Genomic DNA, 18141 nt, shown 5'->3' with positions numbered 1-18141 from the left:
TAATATAAAAAGTATAGTGGGAAATTTTTAAATTACCATCTACAGTGTACATTTTCCCAAAGTTACAAAGAAATTTAATAGTAATCCCAGTACATTGGATCAGATATCTTTCAGAAACTGCAGACAAAAATTTTATTCATAAAGCTGTTACATTTTAAAATGTGTTTTCCACAAAATGTATTTAAAATAGATCAAAAATGTGTCACGTTTCTGAACAGAATTACTGCCATGAAATGAATCAATGAAGGTCATTACTTAGTGTCCACGTACCCATGTCTGCAGCAATTTGTGATAAAGATCACTGTATTTTTGAAACTCTGAAAGCAAAATTGGGAGCCCCTTGTGGGAGCCCCTGAAAAAGGTAAACTGCAAGCTTATGTTCAAAAATGCAACAGGAGGGTTCTACAAATAATTCTCTCATGTCAGGTATATTTGCTAATAAAAGGTTAATATATTCTCACAAGATAAACTTTAAGAAAGAACTCAACTGCTTGTTAACTTTGACAGTTATCTTTTAGATGTTGTGAATACTTTGACATATAATGTCAAGATAGACAAAATTAAGCAGTCTTATTATTTTGTACAACTACTTTCTTTCCAATTTAAAAGTTCACATTTCAATGGTTTAGAATGATGTAGATGGACAGTACCATGCTTCATGCTAGCAACTGATTATACAATAAAAAGATGATTCAGGCATGTTTTGTAAAGTTTAATTAAATCTTTATTTTGAAAGATTATTTATAGGCAATGGAAATCAGAAAATTCATCTGTAAACCCCACAGAAAAACAATGGTCAATATCTTACATTGAAAGAATACTTATTAGGGAATCGCTAAACTCCTAAGAAAAAAGAAATTAGGACTTAACATCCTAAACTATTTGAGTTTATGGTTCAAATTTTGAATTCTAATTGAAATGTTATCCAGAAGTATATATTCGTGGTTTCCTTTAACAGTTGAAAAAGGTCCATTTTTGCCTCACTCCACAGGCACTAATTACCCTCTATCATTTCATTCAGATGGTTATTACTAATATGCAAAGCTCAGATCAAGTATTAACAGTCAACCCAGCTGTGATATATCTCACAAGTAAGTTCTTTTTATTGTCTCCTTATGTAAACATATGCACACTTCCAGTGGAGGTTGTTGGAAATAATCCAGGAGTGACTTTTCAAAAACTTTTTAAAAAATACAGATAGCATTTTTAAAATATTCCTCATAGGAAGTAGACATCACTAGACACCAGCAATTTTTGTCCATTCTAGTTGCTGAGGTTAAAGATGCTCAAATTAAATAAAGAGGTAAAGCTTCTCCAAAAACATGAAAGTGATGAACAGGGAAATTCAAGTGATTTTACTTAATTTTCAATAGACTTGCAAAGACCTGGTTATGGGCTAAGACACGAAGTCATAGAATAAGACTGCATGTAGTCAAAATTGGTTCCAAGGGAAGAGAAATGTAAGTTGAACTTTTCAGTGGGAAAGTGGTTACATTTTGATTAGCTGCAGAACAAGTTTGTCTTTGGAGATTTTTGCCTTGTTAGTCTGGGAAGATTTTAAATTCATTTTTATTATGAGGTTAAATTTAGACCATCAGAATTAACTTTCAACAACACAACACAATCTGCAGTAAATGGAGTTTGATGTCAGAGGGACAGCTAATCTTCCCTAAGATTATGGGTCAGTGCAATATGAAGTGGCGAAACACATCGAAGAACCTCGTCCAGAGTACATTCTGTGCCCTTGTTACCCTCAAGTGCAGATTTCATGGTGTTCAACATGAAAGTTTCCTGGTTCACGAAAAGGAGTGGTAGATCGTCATCAGTTTTTATTTTGGTCTGAAGATAAAGGACGTTCAAAGGTTGTTCCCTGGATCATTCCTGATCATGTGTCGTGTTGTGCCAAGAAAAAGGATTGTCCCTGTGTCTCTCACACTCATAGAACAATACAGTGCAGAACAGACCCTTTGGTCCTTGATGTTGTGCCGACCTGTGAACTAATCTAAGCCCATCACCATTATCATCATCATCCATATGCTTATCCAAGGACTGTTTAAATGCCCCTAATGGGGCTGGGTTAACTACATTGGCAGGCAGGGCATTCCAAGCCCTTACTACTGTCTGAGTAAAGAACCCACCTCTGACATCTTCACATCCCACATGTATTTTAATATCACAACCCACCCCTGGCAAATCCAGGATGCCATCACATTAGTTTGATCCTCCTACCCATTCCTAGTCTTCATTCCAAATGACTGCTGACAGAGAGCAAGAGAACCAATGAACTTGGGAATGGTGTATTTTAAGAAATTAGCTCAATTTTCAAAGCAAAGCCTCTAATTACATTTCAATATAACTTTGTTTGTTGTTCAACATTTCATTCAAGAGAAATATTTCTTCTCATCCTAAGATGACTTTTGTTTAAAAAGATTAAATATTCTTGATCATTTACTGTATTTTGAAACAAACCACTTAAGATTGAGAGATGAGTGTAATATACTTGTTAGACAAATTAGAAACAGCCAATTTGTAGAGATTTGTTACTTAGGAAGCAGCGTTCACTACATTCTTGATTCTCGTTGTCTTCGTTAGTCATTCAACGAAAGGGAAACTTTTAAACCCCAATCTTACCCAGCAATTTTTGGGTGAGCCCACATATTTAATACAGTTTCATCACTTTAAATGTTATATCTATGATGCTGACACCTTTAGTATTTAAATCAGCTACTCCCTCATTACCTGTGAGCCAGACATAAGCATCAGTTTTCCCTCCCCACAAACAGCTTTGTTAATTTCTTCACACGATTAGAGTGGTACTGGCAAGGCCAGCATCTACTGCCCTTCCTAAATGCCCTCAAAATGATACTACAAGTTGTCTTTTTGAACCACTGCAGTTCATGTGGTATAATTACACCCAGTGTTTTCGGGAACGGAGTAACAAGAAATAGAATCAACAGTTACAGCCTGTTGTATCTGTTCTGCCACAGATTTCAGGCTTCACCTCTATTTTCCAGCCCACTTCCAACCCTCTACTCTCAAAACATCAAATTTGTCTGTCTCAGCATTCAACATATTCAATGATGGAGCACCCAAAACCTTCAGTGTCATGAATTCCAAAGATTTGCAAATGCTTGACTGAAAATATTCTCATCTCAGTCCAAATTGGTGCCTTATCTATCCATGTGAGACTGTCTCTCCATGTTCTAAAATCATGATATACATTCCATCAACATATACAAGTTCAGAAGATGCTTGATATTTTAAAGAGATCACCCACATTCTTCTAAAATCCAAAAGAATATAGGCACAATTTATTCAGATTCTTGTCATAGGATAGCACTATTAGTTCAGGGACCAATGTAACAAATCTTTGTTGTACAGTGTTAATTACAAGTTTGAAGTCTTTCATCAGGGGCAGAACAAACACTAATATAATTCCAATCAGGACAGTGTGACTTGGAAGGTAACTTGCAAGCGATGTTACCGTGCATCACCTATTCTTGTAGTTCTGTTAAAAGGTGAGAGTTTGGAAGGTACTGTTGAGAAAGCCTTGACGAATTGCTGCAATGCATCTCCTAGAAGGTACAGTGTGCACTGGTGGTTGAGGGAGTGAACATATAAGTTGTTGGATCAGCTGCCATTCAAGTGTGCTGCTTTGACCTGGATGAAATTGAGCTTTTATTGCTGTTGAAGCTATGCTCATCCATGGAACTGGAGCATATGCATCACACTCCTGACATGTGCCTTGTAAATTCTGGACAGATACTAGGAAGACAGGAGGCAAGTTAATTCACCACAGGATTCTTAGCCTCCGACCCGTTCTTGTAGCCACAGTACCAAAATGACTAGTCAAATTCAATTTGTAATCAATACTAACCCTGCACGATAGTGATTGTAAAGAATAGTAACCAGCAATGGTTAGATTCTGTCATGTTGGTGATGGTCATGGTCTGGCACTTGTGATGCAAATGTTTCTTGCTTATAAGCCCTAACATTGACGTTGTCCAGATGTTGCTGTCTATGAGCACAATTGCTTCATTATCTGAGGAGGCACGAATGGTGCTGAATGTTGAGCAACCACCAGCAAACATCCCCATTTCTGATTTTATGACATAGGATGTAATTGATGAAGCATCCGAAGAACAATGGGCCGAGGATACTGCTCTAAAGACGTCCTGCAGTGATGTTCTGGGATGAGATGCCTGACCTACAACAACTGTAACCATGTTTCTTCACATCTGCTATGACTTCAGCCGACAGTCAGCACTGCCCCATTGCTGATTCTGATTGGATTCTATGTTGCTAGGGCTACTTGACGGTAAGTCAGGAAGAGAGCTACTCAATATAGAATTCCCAGCCTCTTGTCTGCACTTTTATTGATACAGCTGCTCCAGTTAAGTTTCTGGTCAATGATAATTGCCAAAATATTGAGGATGAGGTCTTCAAATGTGATAATATTGTTGAATGTGAAGCTGAGCGAGTCAGATTCTCTTGCAGAGATGATCATTGATCATCATTTGTGCAAGATGAATAATCTTCGCCACTGATCAGGCCAAGCATGATGTCCAAATCTTGCTTCATCTAACTTGATCACAATTCTTTAAAATGTCACCATCTCCAGCCCAGTTCTGCTCTTGTACAAAGCTACCATGCTACCCGCACACTTCTACGACTAAATGGCACTTCATAATCCTCAGAGACTGCAAATGTCCCTTTGGGATGGCCAGAAGACAATCTCAGAACAGGGGGTGCCCACTTAAAGCCAAGATGAGGAGGAATTTCTTCTTGAGGGTATGTACTTTGAATTTTTACTGCATATTCGAGGTTCAGATAGATATATTTTGATTCATGAAGGTGAACAATGGTTTTAAAGATAAGACAGGCAAGTGGAGTTGAGGATTATCAGACTATGCATTATCTCATTGAATGACAGAGTGGACTGAATGACCTACTTCTGCTCCTACATCTTTTGGTCTACAATTGGGACTCTGTCCAGAACGCTGCATTTAAAATATTTTAAATATTTATTTCTGATAGTTACTTAATTTACTAATGTACAAATTAGGCACTTAATATACTATATTGCAACTTAGATAGTTATAATGTTTTATTTTATTTTCTGCTATGGAAGCTCTATAGAAATCAATGCTTCACTTCAAGTATTTTCACTGAAAGTCACAATTTTCAGGAATGCAAATCTAATTTTAAGTGAATACCATGTGTATATCCTGGCCACAAAATGCAAAACAAATCTAACATGGCCATTTAGCACCCCATTAGTCTATTTTCAAACAACACATTATAAGGGTCATTCAAAAGGATAATCAAGCAGCACTTATTCAACAATAACTGCTTACATGCTCAATTCAGGATCTGTCAGGATCATTCAGCCCCTAACCTAATTGCAATTTTGGCTAAAAATGAGCTGAACACTCCAGGGGAAGTGAATCACTGCTTTTGATGTTAAAGTAGCATTTGATGACTGTCGCAAAACGACCTATGAAACTGGAGTAATTGGGAAGCAAGAGGGAAAACTCAATGTTTGAAATTATACCTAAAAAAAGAAAAATGGCTGTGGATTTGGAGATCAATGATCTCAGCCCTAGGTCAGTACTACAGGTGTTCCTCAGGGTAGTGTCCTGACTCCAGATATCTTCAGCTGCTTCAATGACCTTCCATTCAAATTTAAAAGGGCAGAGGAGAGATGTTTACTGATGATTTCAGTGTTCAGCACCATTTGTTATTCCTCAGATACTGAAGGAGTCCATATTCAACTGCAGCAAGATTTGAACTGTCCAGCTTAGGCTGATAAATGACAAGTAACATTTGTACCGCACACGTGTGAGGGAACAACCATAAAAAACAAGAGACAATCCAACCATCGTGCCTTGATAATTAATAGTATTATAATGGTTGAACTCTCTACAATAACATCTGTGCTAACAAACAAAAAACAAACTGATTTGGACCAACCATATAAATACCATATCTCCAAGATCAGGTCAGGGACTAGGAATTCTGCAGTGAGTAATCCACTCCTGACTCCTTAAAATCTGCCCACAACTTACAAGACAGAAACAGGAATGTGACTCTCCACTTGACTGTTTGAGTGCTATGCCAACAACCCACTCAAGAAGCTCAATGCCACTAAAGAACAAAGCTTGATTGGCACTGCATCCACTCTCTCTACAGTGACATGCAGTGGTTGTGTACAGGGCTACCTACTAATTGCAGCACCACATAACTCAACATCCTGAATTGTCAATTAGACAATGAGGTGCCAATCAGTATTTGTCTTTGCCTTTGCCTTTGCAATTTGTATCTTGCTCTTGCAATGTTAACATAGACGGACAATGTGATGAGTCAACAAGAAGTCTTTATTCATGTTACAATATTTTCTATTTGAGAAAACCCACAAAATCACGTCTTGAGTTTCATGTTTCAAATATAAAAATAATAAAACTAAAAAAAGGGACACTAATCTTGTTAAAATAGATTAACGTGCTGCAATTTAAGGAAGCATGTTTCGGTTATTACTGTCTAAAAATCATGGCTAGCCATGGCGAAACCAAGTTCAGAGCATTAAAGGCACTTAATGAAGGAAGAATATGTAAACACATTCAAGCTAAATTCAATGTTAGACCCAATATACTGAGTGGCCAGATAAAGTACTCTGAAACAATGAAAGAGGAATATGAGAGTGAAGAATGGAGTACTAACACCAAAAAGATGCAACTCTCAAAAAAGTCCAGAATTGGAGAAGGCATTTTTCATTTGTAGAACAGACAAAACCGACACACACAGAATTAGCAAAATACGATTCTGTGGAGAGAGCTGAAAGCTTTGCAAAGAAAATGGTTTTTGACAACTTTAGTCTGAGCAATGGCTATTTTTTGTTGTTTAAATCACAACATAACCTCATCTGCAATCAGCTTTCTGTACAATACTAGTCTGCAGTCGCTTCAAATCTGGATGACTAGCAGAAACGTTTTCAAGAATTATTCAAGAATATAATCCCATGGGTATCTTGAATGCAGAAGAAACTACCCTCTCCTACAAATGCACAGCAGATAAAATCTGCTATGCCAAGGATCAAGTTGTAGTTGGTGGTAAGGAACCAAAATAGTCGGTGTCACTTCTTGTTGCTTTAAACTTGGCTGGAACCGAAAAACAAAGCTTGTCACTCATCAAGTTCAAAAAGCCAAGATACTTAAACCATGGTATCAGAACCCATTATCACTTGGCATTCGAAACATACTAGTACATACAATATTTGTGGTCCAATGCCATCTTGGAACAATGTTGACAACCTGTTATGTTGATAAAGTGTACACGGGCCCAGAGATGTCAGCATTGAGTACCAGCTACAAAGTACTGCAATAATTTACCAAGGCTTCTTAATGTCTTCCAAACCTATAACTTCTACCACCTAGAGCAAGGGCAGCAGATATTTGGGAACTTCATCGCCTGCATGTTCCTCTCCATGCCACACACCATCTCAACTTGGAACTTGATCACCACTCCTTCACTGTTGAAATCCTTCTCCAACACAGAGTGTACCCGCATGGCATTGAATCATAGAGCAAGGAAACAGTCCAACTAGTCCATACCAAACATAATCCCAAACTAAACTAGTCCCACCTGCCTGCTCCTGGCCCATATCCCTCCAAATCTTTCCTATTCATGTACTTATCCAGAATGTCCTTTAAACATTGTAATTCTACACACATCTGCTGCTTGCAGGCCAACCACTGTGTAAAAAAATTTGCTCCTTCGTTCTTGTTAAATTACTCTCCTCCCTCCTTAAAAATGTGCCCCCTAATCTTGAAATCCCCCATTCTAGGGAAAAGACAACCACCATTGACTCTATCTATACCCCTCATTATTTCATAAACTACCATCAGACCACCTCTCAACCTCCCATGCTCCAGTGAAAAATCTCCCGACCTCTCCAGCCTTTCTTTTAACTCAGACCTTTCAAACCCAGCAACCTCCTTGTAAATCTCTTCTGAACCCTCTCTAGTTTAGTAGTATCCTTCCTGTAAGTGGGCAACTTGAACTAAACAGTCTTCCAGAAGAGGCTTCACTGATGCCCTGTACAACATCAACAGGACCTCAGAACTCCTGTACTCAAACAGCTGAGCAATGAAGTCAAGTTTTCCAAATACCTTTATAACCACCCAGTCTAAATGTGACAAACTTCAAAAGAATTATGTACCTGCACTCCTGGGTCCCTCTGTTTTACAACACCATCAAAGGCCCTACCATTAATTGTATTAGATATGGACAGCAGCAACTGAAGGAGGGAGATCACTATCATCTTCTCCAAGGGATACGGGATGGGCAATAAATGCTCACCTGGCCCAGTGATTTCTCAACAATGTCCCACTGTTGGGATGCGCAATTTTTCTAGGTGGGACCCCACGTAGTGGCATGTAGCCAATGAAATACAATCATAGGCTTTTCACCAATCACTAAATCATTGACTCATTTTATTTTTTTAAACAATTTAGCAAACATATTCTTGGCAAAATCATTGCAATTTTAATGTCCTTAAAATGTTCCATTAATGGTTAATGTAACACAATTATGCATGTAAAAGTACACTCCTAGGAAAAAGTGGGATATTGTTTTTATCATGGCGAAGGCAGGAGTTTTTGGCAAATGGTGCATGGGATGCAAGATGCAAAAAGGTTGAGCCTCCTAGCCTATCCATTAATGCCAAATCTTGTAATTGCATTTTTTAAAAATCCAAATTACTAGGAATAGAATACTACGTAATACTATAGAGAACTTACACTCAGCACATTCATTAACTCAGAATATCCAAAGTACTTCACTCTCGTTAAAGTACTTGTGAAGTAGTCACTATTGCAATGTAGGCAAAGGCTTTTTTTTAAAAAAAGCTTGAATTTAATATAGAATTATGTAGTACAGAAGAGGCCCTGTAATTCATCAAGCCGGCTGCGACACAAGCTTCTAAATCTACACTCAAACCTCTCTCCAGGACTTGGCCCACAGCCTTGAATGTCATGGCATTTCACATGCTAATTTTTAAAGGTTGAGGCTTCCTGTATCAATTACCCTCCCAGGCAATGCATTCCAGGTTCCCACCTACCTCTGGGTGGAAAAAAAAGTTTCCTCACATGCCCTCTAAACTGCTTGCATTTCACCTTAAAGCTATGTCCCTTGTTATTGACTCTTCAACTAGAGGAAGAGCTGGTTTCTGTCTACTCTATGATCTTCAATCAGGTCCCCTCAGACTTCTCTGCAGTAAGGAAAACAACCTAAGCTTAGCCAGCCTCTCTTCATAGCTAAACTGCTCCATCCCAGGCAACATCCTGTTGATTTCCTCCACACCCCCTCCAATGTAGTAACAAGAACTGCACACACTACTCCAGTTGCACCCTCAACGTTTTGTATAGTTCCAATATAACCTCCCTGCTGTTATAGTATGTCAAGACATAATAAAAGAAAAAGTGTCCTATATGCTTTCCTAGCTGTCCTTTTAACATGCTGCCGTCAGGGATTTCTGGACAAGCACCACAAGATCAGTCTGTTCCTCTAAGCTTCTTAGTGTCCTACCATTCATTGAATGCTCCCTTGTCTTATTTCTACAGTGCATCAACTCACATTTAACAGGGTTTTTATTCTAACTACAAGAGCTGCCTGTCTGAACTATCTTTCTGTAACCCAAGACCTTTTTTCTCATTGTAAATGACTCGGCCATCTTCATACAGTTTGCTGATGATACCATCATGGTAGGAAGGATATCGATTACCAATAAGTCAGAATACAGAAAGGAGATAGAGGGCTTGGTGTTGTAGTGCAATGGTAACAACCTCACACTCGACATCAGCAAACCAAAAGAACTGATCATTGACCTCGGAAAGAAAGGAGGGGAACACGCCCCCGTCTACATCAATAGAATGGAGGTTGAGAGGTTTGAGTGTGTCAAGTTCCAAGGAGTGACAATAACCAACATTCTGTTCTGGCCTTCCCAAGTAGATACAACAGTCAAGAAGGCACAACAACACTACTTCTTCCTCAGGCGGCTTAGGAATTTGGCATGTCCACAAGGACCCTCACCAACTTTTACAGATGCACCATTGAAAGCATACTATTTGGGTGCATAACGGCCTGCTATGGCAACTTCTCTGCCAAGGAATGAAAGAAACTACAGAAGGTTGTGTGCACAATCCAGGCCATCACAGAAGCCAACCTTCATCAATAGATTTCACTTACACTACTCATTGCCGGGGAAAGGCCACCAACATCAAAGACACTTCCCAATCGGGTAATGCTCTCCTACAACCTCTTCCGTCAGACAGAAAATACAGAAGCTCATACACACACGCAAACAGGGCCAAGAACAGCATCTTTTCTGCCATTATTAGACTGATGAATAGAATCTCTAATTTCAAATAATGTTGATTTTGCTTTGCACACCTTGTGTGCAAATGTAATCTTAATGCCGCACTCTGTCTAAGCACACTATGCTCTGTATGTCCTTGCTTACTTTGATTTGCCTGTACTGCTCACAAAAAGATTTTCACTGCAGTTAGGTGCACATGAGAACAATAAATCAGATCAAATACTTACCTTATCATTCGCCCACATTTTCTTCTTTTTGTTTTCATGTGTATCACAAAAAAAAGGAAGGATCCAGTACTGATCCAGGGTATGCAACTGACACCCGTCTCCAGTAGGCGAGGTGATAGTTTAGTGGCATTATTGCTGCACTGCTAATCCAAAGGTCTAGGTACTATTCTGGGAACCTGGGTTCAAATCCTGCCATATTAGATCGTGTAATTTGAATTTGATAAAATTCTGGAATTAAGAGTCTAATAATGACCATGAAACCATTGTCATTTGTTGGAAAAATAATCTGGTTCACTAATGTCTTTCAGAGAAGGAAACTCATCCTTATCTGGTCTGACTTACATGTGACTCCAGACTCAGCAATGTGGTTGACTCTCAACCACCCTCTGAGGCAATTAGGGATAGACAATAAATGCTGGCCTAGCCAGCAACACCCACATCCCATGAATGAATAAAATTTTTAAACAGACACACAAATAGCTTGCTAACATCACCCGTCTCCTACCATTAAGTCAATTTAGATCACATGCTTTTACCTTCCTTGTCAATATCTCCCATAGACGTGAACAGAAATTTATTGCCATGAGTACTTTTTCATGAAAATTACAGTGGAAAGTTTTATAAGTCACCCTACCATGGTACTACACACAGGCCTTTGTCGAAGCTTTTGCTGAAATCCATATAAACTACCCCAACTGTGCTATCCCCATTTACACACCTGGTCACCTATTTGAAAAATTCAGTCTAATTTGTTATACATTATCTCTCTCTCTGAAAGTAATGCTGATAATCCCTGATTAAACCTTGCCTCTCCAAGTGGAGATTAATTCTTTCCTTCAGAATTATCTCTCGTTTTTGAAAGTATCCCAAAAAAGTTTATTACCAATAATATACTTTTGAAGTGTAATGATTCACGATCAAATAACAGAAGCTCATAAACATAAGCTAAATAATCAGGAAATGTGCGTTAGTTATCTCAATTGCCCACTAAATATTGGAAACAACGTTCATTTTTCATTGAACAGTAGAAAGAAATTGTTATATTCAACTAGAAATAACTTCTAGGAATAGAATTAAAGCACCACGTAAAAGTGCGAACCTACATCAGCATTTTGAAGTGTGAAGTTAGCTATTAAGATAAAGTCTCTCGATGAGTTTAGGTGATACTGAAATCCCATAAAGATAATTTTAAAACACTCGGTGACCTACCGTGAGCAGTGATATAGGAGATACATTTAAACTAGACATATTTAATCAAAATACGAGACTTATTACAATGCAACAGAAAACAAGAGCCAAACAATGTAGTAGAAATGTATTCGACACTATTTAATACAAAAAAGGTTAAAACAGAATTGCAATTTAAATAAGAAAACAAACCCAAAATACATTAATAAGCTAAATGGAAGTAATTGTAATCATTAAAAACAAGGCGCGCTGAAATTAAACAACATAATATTAAGAATGAGCCCAAGATGTGATGGAAACACAAATGAAAGAGGAAAAAGAACCTCCATATTTCAAACAGAGAGATTTGAGCAGGATTAACAGTCTGCCCAATCAATTTAAATTACCGAAAAACATAATCCGGCGTTCTCCCATACACGATATTTAAGAAGAGGAAAACGCGTAGTGACAAAATGTACACACGCGCGACAAAAACCAAAACTGTAACCATGGAGAAGCCACAGACCGTCAGCAAGAGGCATTTTTGAAACAGACCATCCTTTCACTCAGTTCCGCCGCAACTCAGACCAAACCGGCACTTCAGCAACATGACGCATTCTACCATTTCCCGCATACAGGCCGGCCCTTTTCCCCTCCCCTCTCCTATTGGTCAAACCCCCGGGGACCCGGCATTTGTCGAGATGACGCTTGGTCAATCAGACTGTCTGTCAACGTACGTCACCGTACTTCCGTTAACCGGAAAGAAGTAGCGGACGCCATTTTGTGTTTTTTAATGGGATGAGGGCTATGTGTGCGCGTTTGGAAATAGTTTTTTTTAAATTAAATTCAGCGACTGAACCCGTTGGGTGGTAGGTTGTGCGTGTTTAAGTACTGTCAGAGGTTGTGTGCGCCGGTAATCCTTCCCACGGGCGAGGGCACATTGATGTTGAGATCTTTTCTGCAGTAAGTAGTAGCGAGCAGCAGCGAGATGGCTAACAAAACGGCCATTGGAAACCACCAGCAACAGCAGCAAGCGGGGGGAAGTGTTAAGCCGGCCTCCTCTATTAAACAGGGCAACGTGCTGCCATTATGGGGCAACGAGAAGACCATGAACCTCAACCCGCTTATTCTCACCAATATCCTCTCTTCACCCTACTTTAAAGTGCAGTTGTATGAACTGAAAACCTACCACGAGGTTGTGGATGAGATCTATTTCAAGGTAAGAGACTGGTTCGGGATTTTATTTTAAGGCCTCGGCCTCCTCCAGAAGCTGTTTGGTTTTCTGGTAGGCTGGGCTCCAGTGGCGGCGCCATATTTGATTTCTCTTTACGGTAAAGATAGGAACGGGATATTTGACCAAAATCAGAATCACTGAAAAAGAAGTCTGTGTTTTATCTTTACACGGTAGTGGCTTCGTTGGGTAAACGTTCTACCATGTTTTAAAATCATCCGTCGTTCGAAAAGTCTTTAGATTGGCTGAGATCAACTGGGACGTTTCTAGGTTGCTCCTAAGGCGCCTAAAATTCTGCCGGGGTTTGGGCGTTAAATGTGTTCTTGCCATTCCCGAGAAATTTGGTTCTAATTTACGGACCGTTCAGAATGTTGAAGAGAATAATTGCTTTAAAATTTGGATGGAATTGTTGATATAGTTTGTTACTTTAACTGATTTTTATTATCGCGTGTACTGAATACAGTGAAAAGCTTTGTTTACGAGCGTTACAAGCTGATCAAAGCAGGCAAAGGATGTACAGATTAGAAAGACTAGAGGTGTACAGGTTACACTGCAGATGCTGGAGAATCCAAGGTTACAAAGTGTGGAGCTGGATGAACACAGCAGGCCAAGCAGCATCTCAGGAGCACAAAAGCTGCTTGGCCTGCTGTGTTCATCCAGCTCCACACTTTGTTATGTTACATTGCAGTTTACATTATTTGAGGGTAGAGTCCATTCAAGTCTAATAATGACTGAAAGAAGCTGTTCCTGAACCTGCTTGTGTGTTTGTTGTAACAGTATATGCATTTGCCTAAATAAGTGTATTATTCTTCTGTCGATGGGCACTTGCTGTCAACTTTTTCTACCCTAAGTTCCGATGTACAGTGGAATCTGCCAGTGTAAGTTAGACACATGCATGCATTACACTGAAATCTCCTTTCTCATCATCCATCTTAACCAGTGGCCGTATTGTACTGCTAGTGACGTGTAATTTTTCATGTAACTAGTTTGCGTTTGAATTTATATAATAAATGATTATGGCATAGAAAGAAATTGTTATTTGATCAGTCATATCTTAAGTTTCTTTTCAGATAATTGTCTGAGCCCAATTAAAAAACACGATTGAATCTGCTTCCACTGCTCATTTAATCAGGGTACACTAGGTCTTAATCACATACCACGTTTTTTTAAAAAAAATGTTGCTTTTGGCTGTTTTGCTCTTCAAATTAATCGTACAATGTGGAAACAGACACTCAGCTCATTCCATATACGAACCAGCCTCAACTTAAGCCACTGTCTGCTGATTCTTGACTTGCATCGACGGCAACAGAGTACTTGTCTCAATCCCCTATGATTTTTGAATACCTCTACGATTTCTGCTGCCACTCTTCCGTTAGTCCTGCAGAATGACCCCATGTTTTCCAAACTCCTCTTATTTCTGGTTTCTCCTCTCGGGAGCCATCCTCTCAAATCTTTTCTGGACTCTGTATACCATCTCGTTCTTAGGAATCCAGAATTGGACACACTACTCTGAGGCTGAAACAATCATTTATAAAGGTTCACCATCTTTTTATACTTTATTTACAAATCTCAGGATTTGGTGAGTCTTAGCATCGACATTGTCAACCTGACCAACCATCTTCAAAGAAATGGGCACATATACCTCCAGATTTCTTGGCTTCTGCATCTGCTTTAGAATTTTGTTTTGCAGTTCCTCAGTTTTCCTCCTAAAATGAATCACTTCACATATCTCTGCAGTATAGTTTGTCCACAAATATTCATTCATTCCATGACCTTAATGATCTGTTGTTTTTTTTAATCCAAATTTGTCCGGTTGATTGCTTAATTGGAATTTTATCCTGAGTTATCATTTCTAAAACCATTTGTTTCACATGGGTTAAATTTGATGACCTGTAGTTCATGGATTTATCCTTACCTAAAAAAGTGGTGGAGGCAAGTTCAATTGATGCATTAAAATAGACATTAGATCATTATTTTGATAAATAGTGTACAGGGATATGTGCAAAGGCAGGATACTGGAGCTAGGTAATGGAGCTGGTGCAAGTACGACAAGCTGCATGGCACTTCCTGCACTGTAACAATCCTGTAATTTTTTTTTAAACATGGGTTTGTGAGGTTTGCAAACCTTCAGTCCTCAAGTATTACACTGTACTTAGGAGAATTGGGAGATATTGACCAATGCATCCGCAATTTCCATCATTCCTTCAGTAAAGATTTGTCTGATCAGCTTTGATGACTTAATGCCAAGGTGGAATACGTGGCTACTTGGCCTTTTTGTGGCTGCTATTTTGTTTTAGCTTTCTATGCTTAAAATAAATTAACCAGGTCAGGCATGTTATGAGACGAGATAACAAGGTGTAGACCTGGATGAACACAGCAGGAAAGCTGATGTTTCGGGCCTACATGTTTGGGGCAGGTAGAACTTGAATCTGGAATTTTTTGACCCCATGGTGGACACCCTACATCTACATCAAAAGCCTTTTTGGAAATATTGGAAAACATTTAATGTTGCTCCAATTCAATCAAGTGCTGATATAGGAAAGGTTGATGCCAAAAGATAGAATTGTATATATCACTGCAAATGCCTCTTCTGATTCTGCTTTGCAGAATGTACGTGTGGGGAATTCTGTAAGCCACTGACCAGATTCTAACATTGAAAATGATACCATATTATATATTTTAAATAAATATTTACGTGTAACGAAAGATCTAGTGGTTTGTTGATCTGTTGTATCTTGGGACATTTTTACCTCCTGTCTAGGTTCAAAATAACAATGTCCCATTAATTACAGGTGGTCTATGTGTTATAACTGCAATTTTAGTGGTAGATTGACATTTGTGGATTTACTGTGCTTTTTTGAGCTTTTTATTGAGAGACTTAGAGAGTGATGCTTGATCTTCTGCAACTAAATGTCTCCACTCAATCTTTTACCCTAATAGGCAAAAACTTATTTTTCCATATGTTGTTATTTTTAGAAATATTTAATTAGTCTGAGCCAAGATGTTTTCTCTTTCCAGTAGTCTTCCCAAAGATTTTGTCAGTTACAATCAGATTTTATTTAATTTTTAAATGTAAGCTACTGGATGAACCTAGTATTGCACAGATAGCATGCATTTTAAATTTCCTGCCATCAGACATTGCAAATTTTAAAGTTGAGATTCTTGAAAACCTAAACTTTACATATATCTAGAGCATTTTGAAGGTACCCTAGTGTGTTTAATTAAGCCAAATGTTCTTGTTTTTCTGTTCCTATTTTTTTGTATCAACCTGTTTGATATGTTATGGTGTACCTCTTGAGCAGGTGGGAACTGAAACTGGGTCTTCTAGCTCAGGGTAAGTGACACTACCAAGCTTCACGAGCTGAGCCCACCCCACTGTTTCTAGGTATTTTCAGATCAACCAATCAGGGATGCTATTTATATTTCTGAAGTAGGTGAGGGTTTGAATCTTAACCACCTGGTTCAGAGTACACAATGTTTCTGTTTTTATTTATATCCAGAAGTGCTTTCTCGCACAACTATTGTTTTGCCACCACATCACCCATATAACATTGCACTTGTTATGCATCATGCTCAATGTTTCTCTATGGTTTTAGTCAACCCATTCAGATACGTTACAACACCACTGAAGCAGATGAGACTTGAACCTGGGCCTCCTTGCTCGCAGGTAGGAACATTATAACTGCACCACAAGAGTTCTAAATGATAACTTTACCGGAAATTTAAATATTTTCTAATCAACCTACGTAGATATGATTACAGACCTCTGGAGCAGGTGAGAATTGAACCTGGCCTCCTGGCTCAAAGGTAGGGACACTATCATTGTGCCACAAGAACCTCCCCCCTCAATATTCCTAATTTTTAAACATTTTCCACAAAACTTTTTTTAATTTAACTTATTTTTCTAATCAGCATGTTCAGAGAAGTTATTACTCGTCCCTGGAGCAGGTGGGTCCTATACCCAGGTCTTCTGGCACAAATGCCATTGCCATGGCACCACAAGAACCCTTCTCAGTGTTTCTAAGAATTATATTATTATGCTGATCAAGTCTGGGACCACATTGGGCTTAGTTCTGCTGGAGGGAGGCTTGGGACATCATAACATGCCTTCAGCATAGATTCCCTGAAATGTGAACTCTGCATGTGAATGTGAAGTTTCCAGTTATACAGGGTAAATATTTGAGTAACTGGAAAGAGTAGGGTTTGATTGCAGGAGGTGGATAAATAATATTTGGATCCGATTTTTATACTCTGTTCATAGTGTTTAATAGCAAAAAATGTCTATGTTGTGTCTTTGAAAAAATTGCTCATTGGCCTGCTACTCTGCCCTTTCCCAGACCCCCTTCAATTTGGTTATTTTAAGTATTTATCCAACTAGCCTTCGAAAATTATATTTTTAGGTCGTGCATTCCTTGTTCCTGAAATTTGTTGTGTTTTGACAGCAAAGAAAATTCTCCTAATCTTGCCTACAATTCTTCTCTCAATTACACTAAATCTGTGCTCCATGTTTACTTACCCTCTGCCCCTGAAAACTATTTTGATTTTTTAAAAATCAAAATCCTTAATTGAACATCTGTTTAATCTCCCCTCTAACATTCTCATCTTACCATTAAAGTTGTTATTTGTGTTGTATCGTCTCATTTTTTTGTGTGGAACACATCACTTCACAATTCAAGTGGTATTTGCTATATATGCTTTGTTCTGTAGTGATTTAATTTCCTCCTTGTGTTTATTGTTCTGAAATTAGTACCTGGTTATATTGCAGTGTTAAATTCAGAGCAAACTTAAGACTACAGTTCATAACATTGATAGCCAATTCACATGTTGACATCTTCACGCTGCCTATTTTCACTTTCAACATATCAGCTGCCTCTCTGCAAACCTCATCTGATCAGTGAAACCTCGAGTGATTTCTCTCTGACTATTTTAATGTTGACTTGGTTGGCTTCCCATCACCATCCATCCTTTAGAAATTTCAGTTTTAAATTTAAAAAAAACTTGTCCGTATTCTGTGTTTCATATTCATAAGTTGACCCACGTAAGCTTTCTGTCCCTCGCTGGCTCACATTTTTAAAGAAAGTTCCAAATCTCTTCTTGGATTTACTGTCCCTGATGTGCAGTCTGTCGGGTGCTACATCTGC

The 18141-nt window shown here is 38.5% G+C and overlaps 2 protein-coding genes across 3 annotated transcripts in view; one reads left to right on the top strand and one right to left on the bottom strand.

The window, feature by feature from the left end:
* Positions 1-12314, bottom strand: part of LOC125456223 (UDP-N-acetylglucosamine transporter-like) — a 48862-nt gene extending 36548 nt beyond the window's left edge. Inside the window, exon 1 of the mRNA XM_048539145.2 lies at positions 12296-12314. The gene's annotated coding sequence lies outside the window, so the exon portion shown is untranslated. The remainder of the gene's footprint in view (positions 1-12295) is intronic.
* Positions 12315-12532: 218 nt separating this feature from the next.
* prpf38b (pre-mRNA processing factor 38B) overlaps positions 12533-18141 on the top strand; it is a 28669-nt gene continuing 23060 nt past the window's right edge. The window contains exons 1-2 of one of the 2 annotated variants that reach the window (XM_048539696.2): positions 12970-12988; positions 16597-16667. In XM_048539696.2, coding sequence (XP_048395653.2) covers positions 16635-16667 — 33 coding nt within the window. In that variant the 5' untranslated portion in view covers positions 12970-12988; positions 16597-16634. Of the gene's footprint in view, positions 12989-16596; positions 16668-18141 lie in introns of both variants that reach the window. The other variant, XM_048539695.2, reaches the window with a different exon arrangement.

Source organism: Stegostoma tigrinum, chromosome 8, assembly GCF_030684315.1.
Source record: "Stegostoma tigrinum isolate sSteTig4 chromosome 8, sSteTig4.hap1, whole genome shotgun sequence".
NCBI lineage: Eukaryota > Metazoa > Chordata > Chondrichthyes > Orectolobiformes > Stegostomatidae > Stegostoma > Stegostoma tigrinum.
Note: the sequence above shows the minus strand (reverse complement) of the source record. Positions and strands in the feature narration are given on the sequence as shown.